Consider the following 23,076-nt stretch of genomic DNA (forward strand, 5'->3'; position numbering starts at 1 on the left):
CAGGGTGACGGGCTCCAATGGTCAGGTGGAGACCAGACCCTATGCCCCCAGTGCCACATTTTTCTTCCATTAGCTACAATAAGATAGTCCGGCCTTTCACCGATGCCACTTCAGATTACTATCCACACAACCCTGTTCCCCTGTCACCTCTATGTCTCCTCCAACACAGCCAGGCACCTTGCTTTCAGAAGGGGAGCACCACCACAAGACCATACCAGGTGAGCTTGCATAAAAGCACAAGCGCAACTTGTAATGACAGCTCTGCATGTGAGGGGGGAGGGAAGAAGTTTGTCAGCCTGAAGAGCAAGGATGGTCTAGGGGTTATAGCACTAGAGATTTGGGTTTAATTCCCAACTCTGCCACAGACTTTTTGGGTAGCCTCAGAATGGGCTCTGTAAAATGGGCATAACCCACGCTCTCATCTTTGTTCGTTCTGTTCAGACTAGACTCTTTGGGGCAGGTCTCTTGGTCTGTATATGTAGAGACCCGAGCACAATTGGCCTCTGATTTTGACAGGGCCGTCCTAAGCACAAGTAAAACATGACTCCTGCTCAATATTTAATAAACTTTATTTCTGTATTGGGTTACTGAATATTATTTACAGCTGTAAAAGAGAAAGCGAAGAGTTTAAAACTGTACAAAGCAGTGCACTGGGGACAGCGAAGAGGCAGTGGAGACAAAGGGGGCGCTAAAAGCACAAAAACAACAGGGCAGAAGGTGGCCACTTCCCAGGAGTAGTGAAAGAAGCAGGTAGAGTTGAAGGCAATCAAGCGAGGCTCTGTACACGCTGAATTCTCTTGTGCAACTTTGTACATGTCCCACCCTGTAACAGAAGCTTGTACAAATCCCTACATAAAAATCATCATCCAGGATACATTAAAAAAAAGAAAGAAAGGGGCACTTTTCACCCCCACCCAGTCTTGGCACCAATTCTGTGCTTTAAAAAATACTATGCCAGTAGATTTTTTTTTTTTTTTTAAAAAAAGGTACCCTACAGCAGCTGTTTAAAACAGGATTATACAAACACCACAAATATATATTAAACATTTTCAACAAATAAACTCATTTGTACCTGTACAAAACAGAAGCAAAAAAACCCACACATTGTTTTTCAAGACAAAAAAGAAATGTGCAAAATAACCCCAGAGAAGGCAGCTTAATAGCTTGCTATTTGGAGAGGCCAGGAGAGAGCAGCTCCTGTTGACAGTGGGGGACTAGGTCCTCTCTTTTTGGCTACCGAGGTGAGAATCTTTATTTGGGATGGGCAAGGATTTTGCCCTTTTTTTAAAAAAAAAAAATGTCTCACAATGGTGGTTCTTCCCCTCTTTCCTTGACTGTAATTCATGCTAGTTTCCTTTGCTGTCCATGCAAAGCATCAAAAGAGCACTGTCAAGCCTCCCGTCTACTTTCCATCACATCACCCTCTAGATGTCTGACCTGCAGAACATACTGTTCACACCCTTCCTCCTCTGTCATCCCTCTGTCCACTAGCAGGGATGAGAGAGAGGGTCGTTCCTGCCAGAGAGCAAGGAGGAGATTATCTTGATGGACAATGGCAGACTGAAAAGCTCTGATGTGAACTACTCCAAGCAGCTTATCAAAGCAGAAGATTCCCTGGCAGATCCATTTCAGGGGTGCTAACATGAAGTGGAATATGCATGATTCAGACATGGGAAAGGAGAGATCTGTGGTTGTAAAGGTTCTGCAATCGACATAAATCGGTCTCAAGTGGCTGGCTCTCCATGGATGATATTGCATGCCAATGCATCATGGCAGGGGGAAACTCACCACCAATGGAGGGGGGGGGGAAATGGCACCTTATCTAAAAGCTGCAGATTAAAGTGAACACAAGGAAAGAGGGGGGAGATACAGACATCAGAGGGGCTGCTCAATGGATTGGTTTCCCCATCCACCACAGGCTTTATCTGCCCCTAGTGTCACATCCAGTGAAAAGGAAGACAGACAAGATGCAGAAAAAATGGAGAGAGAGATGGAGAGTGATGGTGAAAGAAATGAGATTCAATCTACATAAAGTAACAATTAAGACAGGGCGAGACAGTATCGCGACATTGACATCAGCTACATAACCACCTTATCCAAGTTAAAAAAAAAAAGTGTCCATGTGGAGTTTTTTTTGGTGTTTTCACTTCCCATTGAAGTGTTTTATGTTCTTGTTTTTCAGAAGGCCCCCCCCATCTCATGCCATTCCACATCTAGCACCTGGCATTTGACATGTTGCCATTCCCAACGCTTCCCCGTCCAAGCTTCATGTACTCTCCTTCAGCCGGCATAAGGGGCAGAATTTGCTCCTGGACTGCAGGCATTCAAAGGATGCTCTACAGCCGTTTGCCAGGAGTTGGGAGGAAAGCAGCAAGGGATGTGCAGAGAGATTCTGCAAGGTTGTGTTTTTGGGGTGGTTTTTTTTGGAAGCATGCAGGGATGTGATGTGACCTTCATCAGCAAAGGTCATCTTAGTTGTGAAACAAGGATATTTGAAAACAGCCATTTATAGGGCATATTTGGTTTTGGCATTGGAGGAAGGTATGGGGCAGAGGATGTCCAAAACTAGTGACGGGGAGAGGCTGGCAGGACCACCGTCCAATGGGTCAGCGCCAAATCGTTAGCCGCTGTTTCAGTTCTCTCGGCATCCTGTAGGTCACTGGTAGAGAAGGTAGCTCTTGAGGGATGCTGGCAGTGGCAGCACTTGGATCTCGCTCAGTCGGTCTTTGCCCAGAGCCAGCCGCACAGAACGCCGGCACAGGTCCATCAGAGGCAGCGGTTCGGCTGCAAGACAAAAAAGCCACACGTTAACTCGGAACACGAGTTAAGAGCCCGGTGGCTGCAGTGCTAGTTACAGTAGCCGATATTCTCAAGAGGAGTGCGAGAGAAACTGAGGCCCTGGCCTGTTCGGGAGCCCCTGACTATCCATTACCCTCAGCAAGCGAGGCGGCAGTTCTAGGTTACTGTGCAGGGGGTCCCAGTAGGCCACGAAAGCTGTCAACTATCTGCAGCAAGCGTCGAAGGTGATGCATGCCCTAGAAATACCCATGGTCGGGTAAGAAAGGAGATCTTGGAATCCCCCATAAGTAATTAGGGAGGTGTAGCAGCATTCAGTTAAGGTGGGAGATGCCACATTTTTAGACACCACAATGTGGGAACCTTTGTGAAAGCTGTTTAAACACAGGACTGCATCTTGCAGCAGGATTTTACCATTTCTAGATACCCTAAAGCTGTGTACTGTTCTTCACATTTCTAGGCACCCCAGAAGCCTTCACATGCTTACTTCTGACCTCCCCACCCCCAAAATACAGACAGGCCAGCTCCATCAAGCTTCACAAGTCACTATATTTGCCTGCCTCAGCAAAGATTTCCCCTTCAACCTGATCCAGCAGCACCAGACGGGACTACACACCTGCACCCATTAGTTCAGTATCCACGTAGCAGGTTTCATAGCCCTTAACAGTGAGCCAGCTTTATTTAGAGCTCACACAGCCAGTTCTACTGGGGTGTCTTTCTATGCATCCTTGGTAGATTGGGCAAGTTCCTTGTGGCAGCACAGCATCCCCCACGGTGGGCCTAAAGAGTTCCTATTCAGTTAACACTTCCTGAAATGCAAGCGCCATGCGATGAAGGGTGCAGGTGTCCTGGCTGCTAAAGCCAGTGCTTGCACTGAACACGCATCACTGATGTGAGTAATAATTTCTCTTCTGCAGTCAACCCTGCCCACCTCCCCACTCACCCCCAAAAGCCATCATTGCAGCAGATCTCTAGCCAGTTTCCCCTCCAGGGAGATTTTTCTAATGAGGTAGCTCAAGACCTCAGTCTCCATCAGAGGTTAATGGTAGCCACCCTGAGAAAAATTCAAAGCCTAACATGAAGTCACCCCCAAAGAGCAAGTTGAGCTCACTTGCCTAGGTCAGGACTTCAGCATCTAGGGGGTAGATGAGAAGCAAACCACCTACATAATGTCTCCAGCAAACCAGGCTTAAATACCTATATTTAAGGGGGCAAGCCCACGTCAGACCCCAGAGAGTGTTCCCAGAGAGTGTGTCCCCCACTGTGGACAGAACACGCTCTACTGGAAGATCTGCAAGTACGATTCTTGCAAAAATGCTTTAATAATACAGAAAAGAGAAAGCGCAAGAGTGGCTGGCTTCACTAACCAGGATTAAGACCCACAAAAGGGGAAAAGCCAGAAGTCAAAAGCCCAGCTTCATTTTAGCTCCAAAGTTACATTTTCAGGTGAGGCTTGACAGACTCCGGCAGTACCCCAGCAATGAAGAGCTGGGGAAATGTTTTTCACTTCAAACGACTGCATCTGCACCTAGGGCTCCATATCTGTCCATGCAGCAGGGAGCTGCTGTCTCTAGTTCTCAAGGAGGAGGATCTACAAAGGCCCAGTTTTCAGCACAGTGAGCACAGGAAATCGAGATTAAGATTTGATATTTTAGAGACAGAAGATCCAAATTGCCATCTCCCTACCTCCCAGGTTACAATTCTGCTACCTAAGAAAATTCATAGCCCTGAAAAAGTTCGGGATTCTATAGGCCAAACTCAAGAACGCTCTGCATTCAGATGCATGAACAGCAAGCAGGAGATGCGACTTGCGTGCGCGAGCGGTCACACAGACTAAAATTAATATTGACTAGGACTATTTCACTGCTCTCCAGAGGAAAGACTGGCTTCTTGCGCTCTGACGGATAAGATAGCAGGAACCAAAGTTACAGCTGCACACAAGGAGAAGAATCTGAATTTCAGGAGTTTTTCTTGATGAAGTTTTCCAAGCTCATCTGGACAGCACTGTAAATAAGGGTTAAAGGTTTTCAAAAGAGACGAGGTGTGACTCAGTTTTGGGCCGTCTCACTCAACACTTAAGATTGAGAAAAAAAAAGCTCAACAGGGTCTAAAAATCCAGGCTCCAGCTGGAAACCCAAAAACAGAGACATTGCAAATCTTGGCCAACAAGTGCCAATTTTTCAGGAGTTGACTACAGATTAATGCCAACTCTGAAACAAGCCAAAATTAAGCTATCGGCCCTGTTCATCCTGCCGCCAGATGGGAGGCAAAGTTTTTTCCCCCCCCAATTTTCTGACCCTAAGGGTCACTGCATTCATGCTCCCTTCCAGAATCATTCCAAGGAAGAAAAAACAAACAAACAACTCTTCCCACTCCATAAGAGTTTTAGGATCCATCCTTCCCTTTCTGCCCAGAGCAACGCTCAGTCAGGTCTCCCCCCACCCCATTTTCAGATTACTGTAGCCATTGCTTCCACCTTTTAGCCTCCCAATACTCATCTCAATCCATTCACAGGACAGCTTGTTACGATCACCCTCGCTTTCCCATGGACAAAACTGTGGTAGAGTTTTCCTAGCAGCTCGGTTGGAATCCCTTCATAGACTCCAAGGCCAGACAGGACCACTGGGAACATCTAGTCTGACCTCGTGTGTAACACGAGCCAGAGAACTTCCCTGAAATAATTCTTAGGGCATAGTTTTTAGAAAGGCATCCAGTCTTGATTTCAGAACTCAGTGCCTTGCATGTCAGATCAAGTTCAAGATTCCAACCCTTCTTTTCAAGGTTCTACACATCTCTGCTCCGCCCCCATGACACAGCCTCTCCGCCTAGCCAACGATGCCAGCCTTGTCCACCGATTGGGCTCTGCTCTTTCCACTAAAATCTACACCTTTGTCCATATCATAGAATCATAGAATATCAGGGTTGGAAGGGACCTTAGGAGGTCATCTAGTCCAACCCCCTGCTCAAAGCAGGACCAGTCCCCAATTTTTGCCCCAGACCCCTAAATGGCCCCCTCAAGGATTGAACTCACAACCTTGGGTTTAGCAGGCCAATGCTCAAACCACTGAGCATGCGGTCCTCTATGCAAGGGCTTCCCTGCCCTAAGCCTGAAGGTCCCTATCCTTCTCTCGACACACAGCTCAGCTGCAGTGCTGATAAATCAGCTAATTAACGGCTATGTGGCGAGGCATATGGGGACATGACTCTATAAGTCATTTTAAAAGGCAAGGGTGCATACTGTGCATTTGATTCTCACTCTACTTCCTGCTTCAGGCCCCACCCCAATGCACTTCATTTGTCCCTTTGCCTGTAAGTTCTTCAGGGCAAGGACTGGGTCTTTGTTTATACAGCATTCAGCACAATAGGGCCCTGACCCTCCTCCGTGGGGCCTGTGGCATCACTGCAACAGAAACATGCCAATGCCATGGTCTTCAAAAGAAGATTTGGATGCGAACTAATCCAGTTAAATTGTATTAACTACATTAGTTTGGATAACCCAAACAGTCCCGTAAAGATCACCCAGCTTCCACAGGAGCCAGAAATAAGCTTCTGTTGGCAGGTGAAAGGAACACCCAAAAGAACCACCCATGCTTGTATCCGAACTGCTGACTCAGAGAACGCAGCCACTGCTCATAGAGCAGATTCATGAGCATGGTGTCATTCAACCCAGGATCATTACTAAGTCCTCCAGGAGCTGTTCCATCTGTGCCTGGTAGCTGGTGTCTGACCATTTCTGACCTGGTTACCAGTCTCCACGGTCAAGGCTAGGCTCCAGTAGCCCCATATCGAGTATGCTACATCTTGAAACCCGCTCCAACTGAAGCGGAGACAGAATATGCCTGTTCGCTTGCTACGTGGAGTTCTGTGCTGAAAACTCCAGTCTATATTGGCTACCTATTGGCTTCACCCCGATGGCGCTGAATGGTTTGAAACCCAGCTACCCGAGCAACTGCCTCCCCTAGGCCATGCTGGATAGCAGGTGTGCTTGAGCTGGAGTCCCTTCTGGCGGAGTGGTAGGGCACCATTGCCAAGAGCTCTCTATTCCAAGGCTTGATCCCATGCCCACCAGGGTTGGGCACCCTTCCGGACCTGCTCCAAGCCAGCCTGTTTAGAGACAAGGATGCCGGGAGGAAGTGGCTGCTGCGGGGCCATCTGGTTTTCAGGTGGTAGTGTTTAGTTGTGGAAGGCAGTCTATACGGAAAGCATTGACATTATGCATTTTCAAGTTTCAGCACCAGCATCCTGAAGGGGCACCTAACGCATGGAGATTAGACACCTGACCTTTACCCGGTGCCTTTCCCTACTTCACACATGCACCTGCCCTATGCCTGAACCCTCAGAGCTAGTGCAAGAGAAGGGCTCTTGCTCATTTATTAGCCTGTCAAGTAAATACAAAGCATTCCCAACCATTGTCTCTGGTTGAATCCTTTCAGATACAGAAGACTTGATAAGGTGATTGGCAAAGACCACAGTGCAGACAAGAATCCGTGTTCCTGTGTCACAAAGCTCAATTTAGGCCACCTCAAAATTAGACCAGTCTAGTCCCATCACTGTTTAGGAGGAGAGGGATACATCTCTGCCCGTCTGCTCCTGGGTGTCATTTGAAGTGCCTGTTTTATCTTACCAACTTCTGCATGGTTTGGGACCTAGGTACCCAGGAGACCAACCATCCCCATAAAGTGCTGCAGCAGCAGCTACCAGGCTTAGCTGGAAAGCTCTCTCCAACCAACAGCACCTGGAAGTGAGGAGTGAGTTTTGGGGAAAGGGTCCTGGGCCGTGGAATTCTCCTTGCTGATGCGCAGGAGAAAGCTCTTCCTTTGAGCTAAGCATTTGCTTGACATGGGTCACAGCTAGGTCAATGTTTTGCTGTGATATGTACCGGTGTGGGGGGAGGGAGGCGGTCATTACGGAGATTGCAGTTACAGTGCACTGAAAGTGTAGAGTAAAAATACATGAGTTTGGATAGGTTTAATCCACAGCTGTCCCTGTAGTCACGTAAATGCTCAGAGCTTGCTACATACCCAACTGCACCACTGGCCAGGTTTGCTCAGAGCCCCTCTACAGTAAAATTTGAAAATCAAGACACTCAATGGTAGGTGTTTACAGCAGGGCAAATTAGGAGAAGTGAGACTTATCACACACATCCCCAGAATAAAATTAAAAACAGGCAGGCCAAACATTACACTCCAATGCCTGTGACTCAGCACCAGCTCTGTCTCAGGCCAGGAATACCCTACTGCATGTAGATGGGTTGCCAGGTTTGGTTAGATAATAGAGCAGCAGAAACACCAAAGCCGGAAGATTGAGTCTCTGCAGTCCAACCTAGGTAGCAAAAACTAGGAGGAGTTTTAATGCAGAGTGAAAACAAAAAAACCCCTTTCACTGTTCAAAAACATTGTGCCTTTTGGTCTGTTTGTACAACCCCTAGTACAAACAGAATCCTGCTCCATGACTGGGGCTCCCGTGGGATAGGGGAGACCATACAAACACCACCCATTGCCTTAATTTAATAGCTACAATGGCAAGGAGTCAAGTCTGCATTATTAGGCACTGGCATTTCATTCTACAGAAGTGAACTATACTGCTTAAAGAAAAGGAGTACTTGTGGCACCTTAGAGACTAACCAATTTATTAAATAATTCATTAATTGTAATTAATACTATACTCAATTCTGAAAGGGCTCCATCATTGCACTGGGTGACCTTTGCATGGCTTCAATGAAAAAGTAAGTATATTTACCCCCCCAAATACAGGAAGAAAGTATTCTGCAACACCTTGCAACAATATAAGACAGATGTTACTCTGGGGCTTGGGGAGAACATGCGATCCCTTCCCTTATTAAACCTGACAAATTTCAGTAGCTGCAAATGCAGATTAAGCCATTCCTCCTAATGGACTAATTCACGTTCTGGTGCAATTGGGAACCTCTGTCCCAAAGACAGACAGGCTTTTTTTCATGATCAATTTGAACTTGGAAAGCTTGTACTAAGCTTGGCGACCAATGGCCATCCGGAGTTTACACTGAGCTGTCAGAACTACCAAGGGTTTCCTGGCTCCCAACCCCACTCTGTTTAACAGCGTTCTTTAGCCTTGAAGGGAAAAGGACAGAAAGCTAGTTGCTGAACAAGATGAGGTTCCAGGCTAATGACTGCACAGCTCCCTACGCACCTGTCTGCAGAGCGAGTTTAAAACTTGTTTTCCTATATAAAGGGTACATGGACGAGAGGTCACCTTTCAGGTAGAGTGCTACAGGACTTTGCCTCGTCCATTGGCCTAAATCCATAGTAAGGCACTGGAGACTCTGGCAGTAAGGAGGAAGAGGAGAACATCAGCTTTCCAGATAGACTTAATGCAGATGGCTGGAGTCCCAGCAGTAGGTTTCCTCTCCGCATGGCTGCCCAAAATCTACAGTTTCCACCCTATACAGTCACCTACTTACTATCAAGCTGCATTCCTAATTTGAGGCACCGTATGCTGATGGGCAGCCAGACTAGTTGGGGTTACCCTGCTATAGGGACAATCTGGCTGACTGGTAACTGCACCAGATCCACTCAGAAAGAATACTACTCTTTCCAAACACAGCCCATCAGAAGTAGAAACCCCATCCTCCCCCAAACCCTTTGCTGCCCTAACAGGACCTGCTGTCCCAACAGTCATTTCGGTTTGCACAACCCAGAGTTTTCAGGTACCTAGCTATTGGGAAGGGAGTGTGGATACGTGGTTCAATCTCTTTAGCGGGGCTAGGAAGGCATGCAGAGATCTGCATTTTCAGAACAAGCTGCAGAGGGTTATACTCACGATCAAGCCCGTTCAAGTAGCGCATGCGTATTTCACAGTGCCCCCACACTGCGCTTACAACTGGATACAGTTTTTTCCCTTTAAGTCCCCGAAAAGCAACACCCATGTATTGCCCATCTACAATGAAGCTCAAGGTCCCATCATCCATGTCCAGGACCACCAGGAAAGAGTCCGGCACAATGAAAGTCTCATCCGGTTCTAAGAAGGCAGGGTAGGTTTTACTCGGCTGGTTCTTGCCATCGTGGTATAGTCTGTTCCGCCCAAGGTCCCAGCCCCAGGATTCATGGTTATTTCCTATCAGGGTCGTGTACCCTACAGAATGCAAGGGCGCGTCTGCCGTAGCCACTCCTACCACAGCATGCGTGCCCCGCTGCCTCATGGCCCACGTGATCTGCCACACATGCAGTCCCCTTGTATATCCAACTTTGCCTCGGATGGCATCTGTGCTCTGAGCCACCGGATGCCGGTGAAATATTAGTTTGTCGTCCTCTTTCACAAAGACATTCAGCGAGCGGTCATCGTTGTTCCACGAGTGCAGTAGCTGGACCTCGTATGAGACCGGAGGCATATCCAATAGCAAGTCCAGGCGTGTGGGCTTGCAGTAGTCTAGCCCCTGGAGCTCCTGCTTGAGGGGCCTGTATGCAGGGTCTCTCATATCCACAGTCTTTATCCCGCCAGTGACCTTCTGACCCATCTTGTGTTTTGAATTCAGGTATTTAGAGACTCCCAGGGCAAGCTCATCAATTACCCTCCAGCTGTCATTCAGCCCTGCAGAAGAGATTGCTAGGAGACCTTAACAAGATGTGCCCTGGTCAGTATTGCCTAAGAAAAAGGAAAAGAAAAACAGGAGGAGAGTTAAACATTAGCACAACCTGTAAACAAGATTTCCAGCACCCGGTTGTCTGGGCAAACCGATGAAAGGTCACACCTAAGGGGACTCACATGCACCCTGCACAGACAGAGACAGGACCACCACACACTGGAAGGTGCAGCATGTTCTAGAGGGAACCTTTAAGTTCTGTCTACACTGCAGGACAGGTGTGACTGCAGCATACACTGACCTACCTGAGCTAGCTTTCATCTAGCTAGCGAGAGCACCAACAGCAGGGAAGCCACTGCAGCACGGAGGCTTAAGCCTGTCTGGGACCCTGGGTACTTACCCAGGCAGTGAGCCAATGCTGAAGTCTTTGCTGCTGCAGCTTCACCACTATTAGGACTTGCACTAGCTGAATTAAAGCTCTCTCAGGTCGGTCTCCACATGATGCAATTTCACCTCTGACTGCAGTGTGGACATACCGTAAGGGCTGGGAGTTTGCCAGGCAATTCACGTGGGTGAAGTTTAAATATTTCCAGCTTCCTTATTAAGCACACCCAGCCTCCCACGAGCTACAAGGACGACACAACTCTATGTACTGTGATGTACAATGCATAGAGAAACCCAGACTTGGGCCCTTTGTGGACGTCATTAAAAACACTGACAGGTTTCCAAGTAGCAGCCGTGTTAGTCTGTATTTGCAAAAAGAAAAAGGAGTGCTTGTGGCACCTTAGAGACTAACCAATTTATTTGGTAATAGCTCATCTTCAGTGATCACTCTCTTGTTACAGTGTGTATGGTAACACCCATTGTTTCATGTTCTCTATGTATATATATCTCCCCATTGTATTTTCCACTGAATGCATCCGATGAAGTGAGCTGTAGCTCACGAAAGCTTATGCTCAAATAAATTGGTTAGTCTCTAAGGTGCCACAAGTCCTCCTTTTCTTTTTATTAAAAACACTGAAGCTGTGGTTTTCCCTTGGGTTACAAGGACTGGACAACCCTGTTGTCACTGGGCCATGATAAAGCTTTTAGACACAGGGCTTCTCTAATACGCTGCCTCCCCATAGGTATCCCCTGCATTTAATCCCCAGTCACTCCTGCTAAGTACTCTATTGTATGCTGCATACATCGGCACAAGAGTTACAGCTTGATACAAGGTACTGGCAGAGATTAAGAAATTCCTTGATGGCCCTGAACAGGCCATTGAGTTGTAGCAGATACACCTTTTAGCAAGCATAGCCTTGCTTCATCTCAGCCCCAACAGATACTCTCATGGATGCAAGCTGCACGAGACACCCCAGCCACTGCCAGGACCATCCACCTGTGTGTATCTTTCCAGATACTTATAAAGGCCCTGGAATTACATTCCAGCTGGACAACAGTCAAAGCAATCTCTACAGTTGCCCAGAAAGGAGCCAACACACACAAAGCATTTAACATTCTGCAAAGAAAAATCCCTGAACAGCCCCAGACAACTACGGCAGCTATTTGAGCCCTTGTAGCAAAGCGATTCCCAGAGGTATGCCCAAGTTCAGTTGCGTTTAGTGCCTAGAAGGAGCTTGCTTTCATCTTGCAGGGTGAGACTGCTTTGGTGGGAGAACTGAGCTTGCTTATTTGGACTTGGTTACTGAAGCTTAAAGGCAAGGTCCAAGGATTACTGCAAGTTCGGTATTTAGATTGTTCTTAGCAGCACAAGCCCCCTGTATCCCGACCCCTTGGTCTTATTTCGCAATAGATAAGACAGAACCAACCTCCAGACAGAGGCAGTTGCCACTAAATAATAAAGGTGGCTGAAGACTCTATCCCAATCTGCAAAGAGGTCTAGCACTTGCTGGGATATTACAGGGCTGGCTGGCCGAGCCTGCTGTCTATGCTATCCTGCAGGAGTTTCGCACTTTGCGTCCCACTTGCTGGTTCAGTAAGGTTGAGAGCACAGCAGAGGAAGCACTCGTTCATGGGAGGTGGGGAAGTGACTTGCACGGATTTCCCTGGAGTAGCTATAGCCGGCCAAGGGCGCCGGATCCAGCCTTCCTTGGCTGGCTGCCGTGGGTGACAAGGCTCTGGGGTGGGAGGGAATCCTCTGGGCTCTAAGCACCCTCTGGAGAAAAGATTACACAATGCAAATACACAGGCCAGGTTGGCTCGTTGCTCTGGTACAGCCTCGAATAGCTTTTCCTTCCTCAGCTCCACTCTGAAACGCGGCTCCTGAAAAAGCTTTAAACATGGCTACTTCCCAAGAGCAATAAAGCTATTTCAGTGATCAAACAAGGGAGAGGGCCAGGCAGTAAGGGAAAGCCCCAGATGGCGACAAACTGTTCACTGAACAGCGGGCAGAGTTTGAGAGCGTACCCTTCTCTGGGACAGGTCTGGAGAGGGATCTGTCCCATGGGCCCCTGGCACTTCCCTAGTCCGACCCCTCAATACTGTGAAGTACCTTGGAAGCGTCCGGATTTTGCAGAGCTGAAGGAGCAGGCAAACAGGCTCGGCCCAGCCTCAGGAGGCCCACATTCCAGCAACGCTTGGCAGCAGAGCTCCCATTGAGTTACTGGAATCCAGACAGCAGTTACAAAAACCCTCCTTGTACGTTTAGTCTCAAATTCTCTGCATCACTGGGGCAGCTGCTCTTCCCAGGGAGACAGAAGCAGACTCCGAGTCCAGAGAAAGGAGCAGGATTCTTTGCACAGCTTCAGTTTCCTTCCAAGCTTCAGACAGACTCATTTCGAGAGGAGCCAATCTGCTTAGAGACCAGCCACCTTCATGCACTGTTCTGTGGCCTTGTGTCCACCCAAGCAAATCTGCTCTAACTCAGCTACACAAGCAACCCTCTGTTTATGAGCCGCCAAGGCAGGGGCAGCTATTAGGAAAATAAAAATATAGGAAGGGAGGGAACCAGCTTTCTAAGAAAAAAAAGTGTTGTTTTAACGTTTCCTGGAGTGAGGCAATCACCCAGAATTCCTGCCAGCTACAGTCACAACAGTTACTCATGACCAGGATCTCATCTGGCATGGAAAAATCACGGTGCATGAATCAGATCTTGTATAAAAAATATAGATATAAGGTTACCGGACATAAGCGGCAGCACTTCAGTTAGAGGCAATAGGGGGAGGCTGTAATGTGCATCAGCATCACCATGGACAGACTGATCAGCTTCCCCTAAGCTTTATGCTAACAAAGTTGCTGAGACTACTCTGCTATTTTAGGTGCCTGTGGTCCAGGGGTTGCTGCAGTTCTGTGGCTATTTGCCTAGTGTGCTAAACCACACACACACACACACAGTTTGTCAAGTTTTCTGAGACTAACCAAAAGTTCCATCTCCAAGAAGTTAGCACCACAGCAGGACAGCTGGCATAGTACATTGGCCATGAAGATCTTACACATTCTCTTCTGCCTTGGACCGGTGAGCTGACTGTCAGACTCTTGGAGGTGTGCGCTTAGGGAACAAACCACTCCCAACCAAGCCTGCCCTAGTTTGTTAGTCAGCGATGGAAGAAAAACCAGCTGCCTCAGAGAATGGTTTCCGCCTTTAGATGCGCAACGTGTTTTCCGCTACGGTTTTGCACCGGCCACACGCTTCACCATTTAAGAGACAGTGTCAATGAAACAACAAGACCTATCCTACATCTCAAGTACTATATTGGGCTCTCTTCAGGGACCTCTGCTCTATGGGGCAGAAGTGCTTTAACAAACTCCAGTCCTGTAGACCAGGGTTGATAACATTGGTAATAAAAACTTGAAATGGAGGATAATTACTATAAAAGTCAATCATCCAGTATTATCCACAGGGGGACCCAAAGATAAGCTAGGGAACTTGCAAGGATGGCTTAAATCACACTTCAGCATTTGCTGACCGGCTAAGCATAAAAGTCATCAACTAATTGCAGAACAAATTTTAGTGATGTTCCCCTTTCTTTGGCTCAATGCTTCTCTTTAAAAGACGTGCCTCTTTCTTCCCAGGAATCTCATTTTGATTTGTTTAAAGCACTCCCCGAATAGGTCCGGAAGTTTCACAACAATTTATGCAAGGTCCGAGAACAAAGTCAAACTACTACACTCCAGACAGGCTATGAGGAACCCCACAGATTCATAGACATGCCCCACCCACTCCATCCTTCAACCCACTGTGCTCTCTGGTCATGAGCTGTGCAGTGCACGATACATATTAAACCTGGGCCGTCTGAACAACCAGGAGGAGAAGTTCTCAGGAAGAGAGGCTCTCACCCAAGAGGTCCTCCCACCAGCTCTCCTTGCGCTGTCTAAAGCCAGAGGACTGCTCAAATGGCAGTGTTATCATACGGACAGGTCCTTTCAGGTAGTCACATTCCAAACCACAGGGGGCTTTAAAAAGGTCAAATCCTACGACAAACTCCCCCCAAAAGCTAAGTGGGAGGCAGTGCAAGTCTGCAGAGCATCAGCGTGCGTGGGCTCTGCACAAAGCAAGGACTTGGTGCTGGGAGCTTTACAAAGGGGTACAGACACACTGCTCATGCCACTGCCCCAACCCCACCCCAAACCACGGTTATCGAGTTTGCGGTAAGTCTTGCCCGGAGCTCTCAAGGGTTAAAGCCAATATTAAGAGATGTATTGAGGAAAAAAAGCAGAACCTCTCCACTTGGTTTGTCTTCACTTGCTCTGGGACAAACAATGTCACCAAACACGGAAGCAGCAGGAGGGGATGTTCGGACAGGAAAGCACCTCCAGTTTGGACCCCTACGATGCACTCATTGCATGGAGCCTAACAGCAGGGTCGTACTGGTGTCAGCGCAGACAAGAGATTGGAACTGAAAAGGAACCAAGCCCTGTACAAAGGGAAAAGCCAAAGGCACCTCTAGCCGGCTCTGAAAGGTTCTGGACAATTGAAGTTCAAAGCCACGCACAGCTGCTCTGGCCATGCTGAGCTGCAAAGCAATGCATGACGCCTCCCAGGTCACCAGGCACAGAGGCCCCAACATGCTTTTCTCCATTTCCTGGCTTCCCATGCAAGTTTTGCTCTATGGTTGTTCGTTTGAGGGAGAGTTTACTCTGGGTCACTCTCTTCCCACAGTATTTACACAGAGTTTCTACGGGGGAAGAGGTCAGGCATCTATAAAGCACCCAGGGCATGAGGAGAAAGTCCTGGCCCCACCCCAAAGAGCTTAGGATCTGGAGACCCCATACAGAGGGGCAGCGGGAGAGGAGATGCTGTGCACAGCCACTTAAAATCATTCTTTTAAAATCTTGTTTAACTGCCTGGTATGACCCTTGTCATCATTCTTTAACCCTGGCTTATGTCTTTTTTTTTAAAAAGAAAAAGGAATCTGATTTTGTAAGTCCTTCTGGTTTGTTTTAGGGATTAAGTCAACACTGTCCCTCTTCCAGGTCTCTAACAAGAAGGAACTCATCACGACCAGGGCACTGGACTGGTGTGTGGAGTCCTGGTTCTAGTCCCAGCTCTGCCCCCAATCCGTCCTTTGGCCAATTGACTCCCCTCTCTCTCTACCTGCAATTCCCCTATCGCTCCTTTGTTTTGGCCGAGGCCTCACTGTCTGCACAGCGCCTAGCACAATGGAACCTGGTCTCAACTAGGGCTTCTAGAAGTAGATCTACACACCTGCTGACACAGGCCAGCAGCGGGTGTAGACATGCCAAAGGGCTACTTCAATCCAAAGCGACAATAATCCTTCCTTTTCTCAGCAGTCAGCACCATCCAGGAGCACAAAAACCTCTGTTACGTTGGACTGAAAGTGCGGCCAACTGTAGTACCACTAACCTGAAGGGAAAGCACACCACTCAAGTTCCCCTGTGAAACTAGTGCAACTGAAATCTGCACAACAGTTAAGCTTTGATCTCAGCAGAAAGTTATCAGCACTGTTTTCATTCTCAGTCTACTAACAAAGGGAATCAGAGAGCAACCTCAGGGGAGAGAGTCCTGCTACTCCCCCAATGCACAGACACCCCCTGCACTCAAATTCTCCGGAGGCCCAACGACTGCCGCCAACAATTAATCAACTCTTTGAAACAGCAAGCTCACCCACCTGCCAGAAAGAGCCTTTGCCTGCTGCCCTGGAAGCCAGTCGGTGTGCAGCAAGCGCTAGCCAGCCCCAGAACTTGGCTTGGCAGCTGCTAAGTAGCACACAGGGACTGTTGCATTAGTAACACGGTTTACGCTAGTTTTGAAGTGTTGCAAGTCAGCCCAGCAGACATGGGTAGGCACAACCATCACCGCCCAGCACCAGTTTTTGGCACTGGTTGCCGCCCCTCTTCAGTCTTGACTCACAGACCACAAAAAGAGGTTGCCCGAGGGGGCAACTTCCCCCAACCCCACCCACCGGCGGAGGCAGCTTGACGAGGAAGGTTCAGTTGCTGGAAAGGCTGTTACAGTCCCTCTGCAGAAAGTGAAACTGCCTTAGCACGTGAGAGCAGGAAGAAAGCAATAGAGAGATGGCACATGTCCTAGCAGACAGACTGAGCAAGAAAATCCTCTTCCAGAACAGAGGCCCTGACAAGCAGCTGTATTCTACAGATCTGCAGGGGATGGGGAGAACAAGCCTCTTTAAAGCCTAACAGAGCAGACCACCAAAAGCAATGCTGGCAACCCACGTTCCTAAGCCAAGCACCAGATTCTTCTGCAAAGTTATGGACCCTATGCCTACAGACTTCTGCAGCTACATCCCAGTTCTTCTAGATGCTGAGTGAGAGATGTACCTACCCTCATTCCTCTAAGAGGAGTCTCCACTACAGGTACGAGGAGGGGTATCTTGTCAGAAAGACCCATTTTATGGCACTGCTAGGAACTGGAGCAGTTTAAAAGCCAGCTGTTTTACAAGATGGAATTTTCGGAAAACCCCTGCTCAGGAGATGGCCTAGGAACAATTCTCCCAGCAGAAGCTTTGCAAAAGCAGTGCATTTTGGGTAGGATGTGAAATGCACTGCAGGCATCTCATGTGCTGTAGTTCATTCTCCAACTGTTCAATTCTCAAACACAATCACAGCAGGGCTGTGAACTTGAATGAGCCAGTGCCCTGAATTAGCTAAGCCCACCCTAGCGCCCAACGTCTCCATAAAACCACAACTGAGGAACCACCTGTAGGAATCCAATCTCCAGGTTAAGTTTCCATTCTCACCCTACCCAACACAGCTGTCATAAATATAAAGGGAAGGGTAAACACCTTTCAAATCCCTCCTGGCAAGAGGAAAAACCCTTTCTCCTGTAAAAGGGTTAAGAAGCTAGGATAACCTCGCTAGCACCTGACCAAAATAACCAATGAGGAGACAAGACACTTTCAAAAGCTGGAGGCGGGGAGAAACAAAGGCTCTCTCTGTGTGTGATGCTTTTGCCAGGGACAGAGCAGGAATGGAGTCATAGAACTTAGAAAGTAATCTAGCTAGATATGCGTTAGATTCTGTTTTCTTTAAATGGCTGAGAAAATAAGCTGTGCTGAATGGAACGGATATTCCTGTTTGCGTGTCTTTTTGTAACTTAAGGTTTTGCCTAGAGTGATTCTCTATGTTTTGAATCTAATTACCCTGTAAGGCAGTTACCATCCTGATTTTACAGAGGTGATTCTTTTACTTTTTCTTCTATTAAATTTTTTCTTTTAAGAACCTGATTGCTTTTTCATTGTTCTTAAGATCCAAGGGTTTGGGTCTGTGTTCACCTATACAAATTGGTGAGGATTTTTATCAAACCTTCCCCAGGAAAGGGGGTGTAGGGTTTGGGAGGATTTTAGGTGGAAAAGATGTTTCCAAGTGGGCTCCTTCCCGATTATAAATCTGTTAGATGTTTGGTGGTGGCAGCAATAAAGTCCAAGGGCAACAGTTTGTACCTTGGGGAAGTTTTAACCTAAGCTGGTAAAAATAAGCTTAGGGGGTTTTCATGCAGGTCCCCACATCTGTACCCTAGAGTTCAGAGTGGGGAAGGAACCTTGAAAACAGCCACGAAGCTCTGCAGCTAGCAACAGGAAAGTCTTGAAGCACTCCTACAACCAAGGAGGAGATGAATAATTCATAGGTTCCAAGCCAGAAGAGACCACTGTGATCTAGTCTGACCTCCTGTACAATACAGGCCAGAGAACTTCCCCAAAATAATTCCTAGGGCATGGCTTCTAGGAAAAAAAATTCCAATTTTAAACTTCTAGTCAACAGATTCTGAAGCGCTGTGGTCATCAGGGGAGTTCTGCACAGCAGCCAATAGCTGAGACAAAGACATTTGCTTTGTTGAAGGTTTGTACTCAGGAAGACATGTCTGAAAGAAGGTGGTTTCCTGCTCCTGCCAGAGATACTCCCCTGGATTACACAGGCCAGCTGCAAGTGTCAGTTAAGTCAAACTCCTGGATGCAACGTTTGTATCGGCATTTGCCAAAGGTCTCAGAAAGGCCAGGTCATATCTTAAGATTTTAGGGGAGTCCCGCATCAAAGTTCAGTGGATGTGCCCAAAAGGTCACTAGATTGTCAGCAGCTCTCAAGAAAACTCAGATTCCTCACCAGTGCCAGCTGCAACTCAAGCAGCATGTACAGACACAGCATTTTCTCAAGGCTCTTAAAAATAGCCTGCTTCAGTGAAGGCAGATTCCAGCCATTCCCTCCCCACAGCAACAAAAGCTACACTAGAGGGACAGCTAATTTTTTTTTTTTTTTTTTTTTTTTTACTGTGGCATTGCCAGACCAGGGCTCCATCTCATCTAGCATCTATCTCCAATGCTGGTCAACAATAAGCTTTTCAGAGGAAGGTGCTCTACTCCTTACAATGCCCTATTTATGAGGAAGTTTTTTCCTAACTATCCCCAGGAATAGAAACCCCAATGGAACTCCTACCCCGTACCCCTTGAACCCCAAGGCCCAGGGATAAGCAGCTCTGCAGAATGACTTCTGTGGAGCAAATTTAACCACTCTGTATTCTAGAAGGCACCTTTAATAGAGAGATAAGAGGGGAAATAAGGACATGGGGATATTTCAGCAAGTTTGCCATAGCTAGGTCACTGAGTAGGTTTGCACTGTAAGTAGCGGCAGGATCCAAGTCGGCGGAGAAGTGAACTATTAGAGACCATCTCTCCAGGATACAGCCCTGGATGTTTAAGATCACATTAAACTGATAGGTTTCAGAGTAGCAGCCGTGTTAGTCCTTTTCTTTTTGCGAATACAGAGTACTTGTGGCACCTTAGAGACTAACCAATTTATTTGAGCATAAGCTCTCGTGAGCTACAGCTCACTCCAATGAAGTGAGCTGTAGCTCACGAAAGCTTATGCTCAAATAAATTGGTTAGTCTCTAAGGTGCCACAAGTACTCCTTTTCTTTTTATTAAATTGATACTGTGCTACGTCTCTGCCAGAGTGCGGAGAAATGTAGCAAAAGCCCCTTCCCATGTCCCCAATTTGCAGCTGCAACCCTGACCTTCCCCACAACTCTCTCCTTTGCTCCTCTCCAACATCCTGCTGATCAAAAGCATTTGATGTGAGAGAGTGCGTGACAGAGTGCGAGACAAGAATTGCCAGGTAGTCTTACAAATCAGAGAGCTGGTCTAATCAGCTGTTTCCCGGTATACCTTGTGGTGTCTAAACCACCCTCGGTGCCACAAGCCAGACTGTCACATGTCCTGATGCTGCCTGCCAGCGAGAGAGTTAATCCAGCCATCTGTCCGCAGCTCTGTTCTGAAGCTGGCAACGTCTACGGATGGATTGCAGACATACCTTGTTTTTATGCAAGGGTTGCAGACAGGCTATATTGGGGGACATCACTGACAAGGAGGATGATCATATTCAGTGAGTTAAGAGTAAGAGCCATAGCTCTGAACTCCAGACAGACTCTTTTGGAGGAAAGAGCACAGAAGTTGTAGTATGGCGGATCCGGCAGCATTGAGATGGCACCTGCACATTGTGTTACGCACGGATTTTCCTGTCCAGTATTTCCCCCCTTGTTCCAAGGCCAGTTGGAGGCGGCAAAAAGACGGGTGTCTGGAGCATCCCAGCTGTTACACCTCGGAGAGGGAAGTTAGGAGGTGCAGAGAGAGAACAAGGTGTCCTTGCAGTAATTAGGCAATTACACAGAGCTATTCCTCTACAAAGCGCTTTGCAAATATTAGTCATCAGCCCTCCCATGCTGCAGTGTAAGCATTTCACCGATGAGGAAACAGTCACAGATTTAAGTGACTTGGCCAGGGCCACAGTGTCAATCGCAACATTTGGTGGCATGACAACTGATCCATGTTCTTGGGTGCGAAAGGGACACAACTGACTGTTTCAGAAAGTAGATTGGCTAGATCAGGCGTCTGCCCCAGACAGGAGAACAAGCCTTCCGAGCACCTGAGCTAGCATCATTTGCCATAGTTTGTCAAAAGGCAGGACTAGAGGTGCAGAACCAGGAGCTCCTGACCTCGTAGACAGGTGGTTTTCTAAGCCAAGCCCTTTGTGGACATTTAAACACCACAGAGCCGATGCAGCTGCTCGTCTCCTCAGTAGGAGCACTGAGGGTGCAGAGTCCACTAGGACTGAGGTTCATTAGCAGAGCCATGTGGAGAGAGGCTCACAGGTTGGATCTGCAGCCCCTCATGCCAAAGTCAACAACTCAGGGGGACGGAAGTCGATCGAGTAAAACCAGGGCCCCAGAGTGCAGTACTTTCTTCTAAAGAGCCCAGGCATTTCAGAACCTCTCAGTTATGGTTTCTTATACCCACACAATATTTCCAGGGCCCATACTGGGTCAGGATTCAAGAACCACTTGCCAGTCAGTATGGAGTGGGCGCAGAGCCAGTGAGGGAGAGGAGGACTTCCCCTCTGCTTAGGAATCTCCCCCTCTTTCCCCACATACCTGCCCTATTCTGGAAGTTAGCTTTTCTAGCACTGCCAAGACTTGAAAAGCTCACGCACGCCTCCCCCACACCGCTCAGTAAGGGCTGTGCCAGGCTTGGCTTGCGTCATAGGTAGCAAAGATCCCAAAGCCACAGCTTAGCAGCGCTGGAAAGACTGGTTTGGGCAGTTGGGAGACTGTAGTGAGAGGCACCAGCCATGCTGTCATCCAGGTTATTAACAGAGCCTTGTCTTTTATCACCTTTGTCTTGGGAGCCTCTCCCTGCTTTTACAAGCTAACCTTCACACTTCCCGGTTCTGTCACATGCTCGGCACACAGGACAAGCCTGGCTTTAAAGAGGCTTTTTTAAAAGCAGGGCGCTCGGACAGGCTTGTGTCTCTATGGATGCTGCATCATGGTTCCTATGTCCTTAGACTGGAAGCTCTGAGGCAGAGGCTCTGTTTTGTATTTGCATGGCACCTTGCCCGATAGGATTCTGGTCCAGGCCTGGAGCTCCAACATGCTCCTACACCCCCACAATAATAATATCCTATGCATAGTTACCCAACTTCACAGCAGACAGTCATAGTCTAGGCCTGGCCAAACTAAGAACTCACGGAGACCACTAGGTTGATACAAAACTGCATCATGTTTTTTCTGAATACAGCTGACAGGTCTGAGACACACCCAGCTGGTGAGCTAAGCGGGTGAAAGACTGATCTTTCGGGGCCACGCCAAGTTTCCACTTCTGGGGTGGTGCACTCAAGCCATCAAGGTAGAGTTGACACATTACTGGATTTATTGAAATTGCTAGTTAGCTCAGAGCAGCTGTTCTGACTTGGAAAGATTCCTGTGCCTGTGAATAAAGGAGCACTTAGCAGCAGGTGGGTAGCTTCCCTACCACTGACCCTCACCTCCGACAACTTGTCACTGGTTTCTTGTCACTCCCCTCCAGGAACACAGCCAGCTGGAAAGTGCAGCATCGGAGATAGCTTTCGGAGCTGCTCTATTGCAAGACCCATAGGTTAAATGGGCAGGAGACAAACAGCAGGAGAGTGGGGGTGGAATAAAGAATCAGGCAGCCCTGTAAAATAGAGAAGGGCAGGGATGCTCCCCCTAAAATTAACACCAGTAACTTTTTGCCACAGTTATTGGGCAGCAAGCTGACAGAGGCTCTCAGGTTAGCCCCAGTTCCAATGTGTTTAACTTTTCTGTGCCTGGTCTTGGGAGCTTCCAAACAGCTGGTGCCTTCTACACCCCCCTCAATGCAGATTCCCCCCTCAGTAAGCAGTGTCTCGCTGATTAACCACTCCCCATATCAGGTTTCTCTGAACCCAGGAGCTGTCATATCAGGACAAGCTGCATTTTAAAAAAGGTATTTCCCTCTGCTATTAAGCCACCATAAATTTAAAATAGCAGATGTTTACCTTTGGAGCTATTTGCATTAAAGAAACACACCTAATCCTTAGACAAACCAAGCTCCCCTTACACTGCCAGGGCTCCAGAGTCTAATTTAGTCCCGCTTTACTTATTCATAGCCCATGCAGCAGTCCATACAGCCTGTGTGTTATCTGCCTAAATGACCTTCTTTAGTTCTGTGTCATTAGTTGGACAATCACACCAGTTTGACACAGTGGGGAAGACAAAGAACCAAGTTTCTATCACTATCCAGAGTTTCTGTTCCTATATCAGAAGCTCTTTTCTGCTGAGACAGTACTATGGGCCAACAAAACAAGCCATCAGGACCCAGGTTTTCGTAACAGCACTCTCCTTTCCTCTTGAAGCCTGTTAACACTGAGTCACTGTGGTTTAATGGTGACGGCAGCTGCACTGATGGAAGGAATCCATGTTAAAGTTGTACAACAACATCAACCCCATCCTTCAAGTGACAGTGGGGCAGACA

The 23,076-nt window shown here is 47.8% G+C and overlaps 1 protein-coding gene across 2 annotated transcripts in view; it reads right to left on the bottom strand.

The window, feature by feature from the left end:
• Positions 1-551: 551 nt before the first annotated feature.
• The window catches only part of SPSB1 (splA/ryanodine receptor domain and SOCS box containing 1), a 67,926-nt gene continuing 45,401 nt past the window's right edge, over positions 552-23,076 (bottom strand). For both annotated transcript variants that reach the window (XM_077837467.1, XM_077837465.1), the window contains exons 2-3: positions 9,595-10,416; positions 552-2,784 (exon numbers count right to left, since the gene is read on the bottom strand). In XM_077837467.1, coding sequence (XP_077693593.1) covers positions 2,657-2,784; positions 9,595-10,288 — 822 coding nt within the window. In that variant the 5' untranslated portion in view covers positions 10,289-10,416 and the 3' untranslated portion in view covers positions 552-2,656. The remainder of the gene's footprint in view (positions 2,785-9,594; positions 10,417-23,076) is intronic.

Source organism: Eretmochelys imbricata, chromosome 18 (assembly GCF_965152235.1).
Source record: "Eretmochelys imbricata isolate rEreImb1 chromosome 18, rEreImb1.hap1, whole genome shotgun sequence".
In the NCBI taxonomy this organism is placed as follows: domain Eukaryota; kingdom Metazoa; phylum Chordata; order Testudines; family Cheloniidae; genus Eretmochelys; species Eretmochelys imbricata.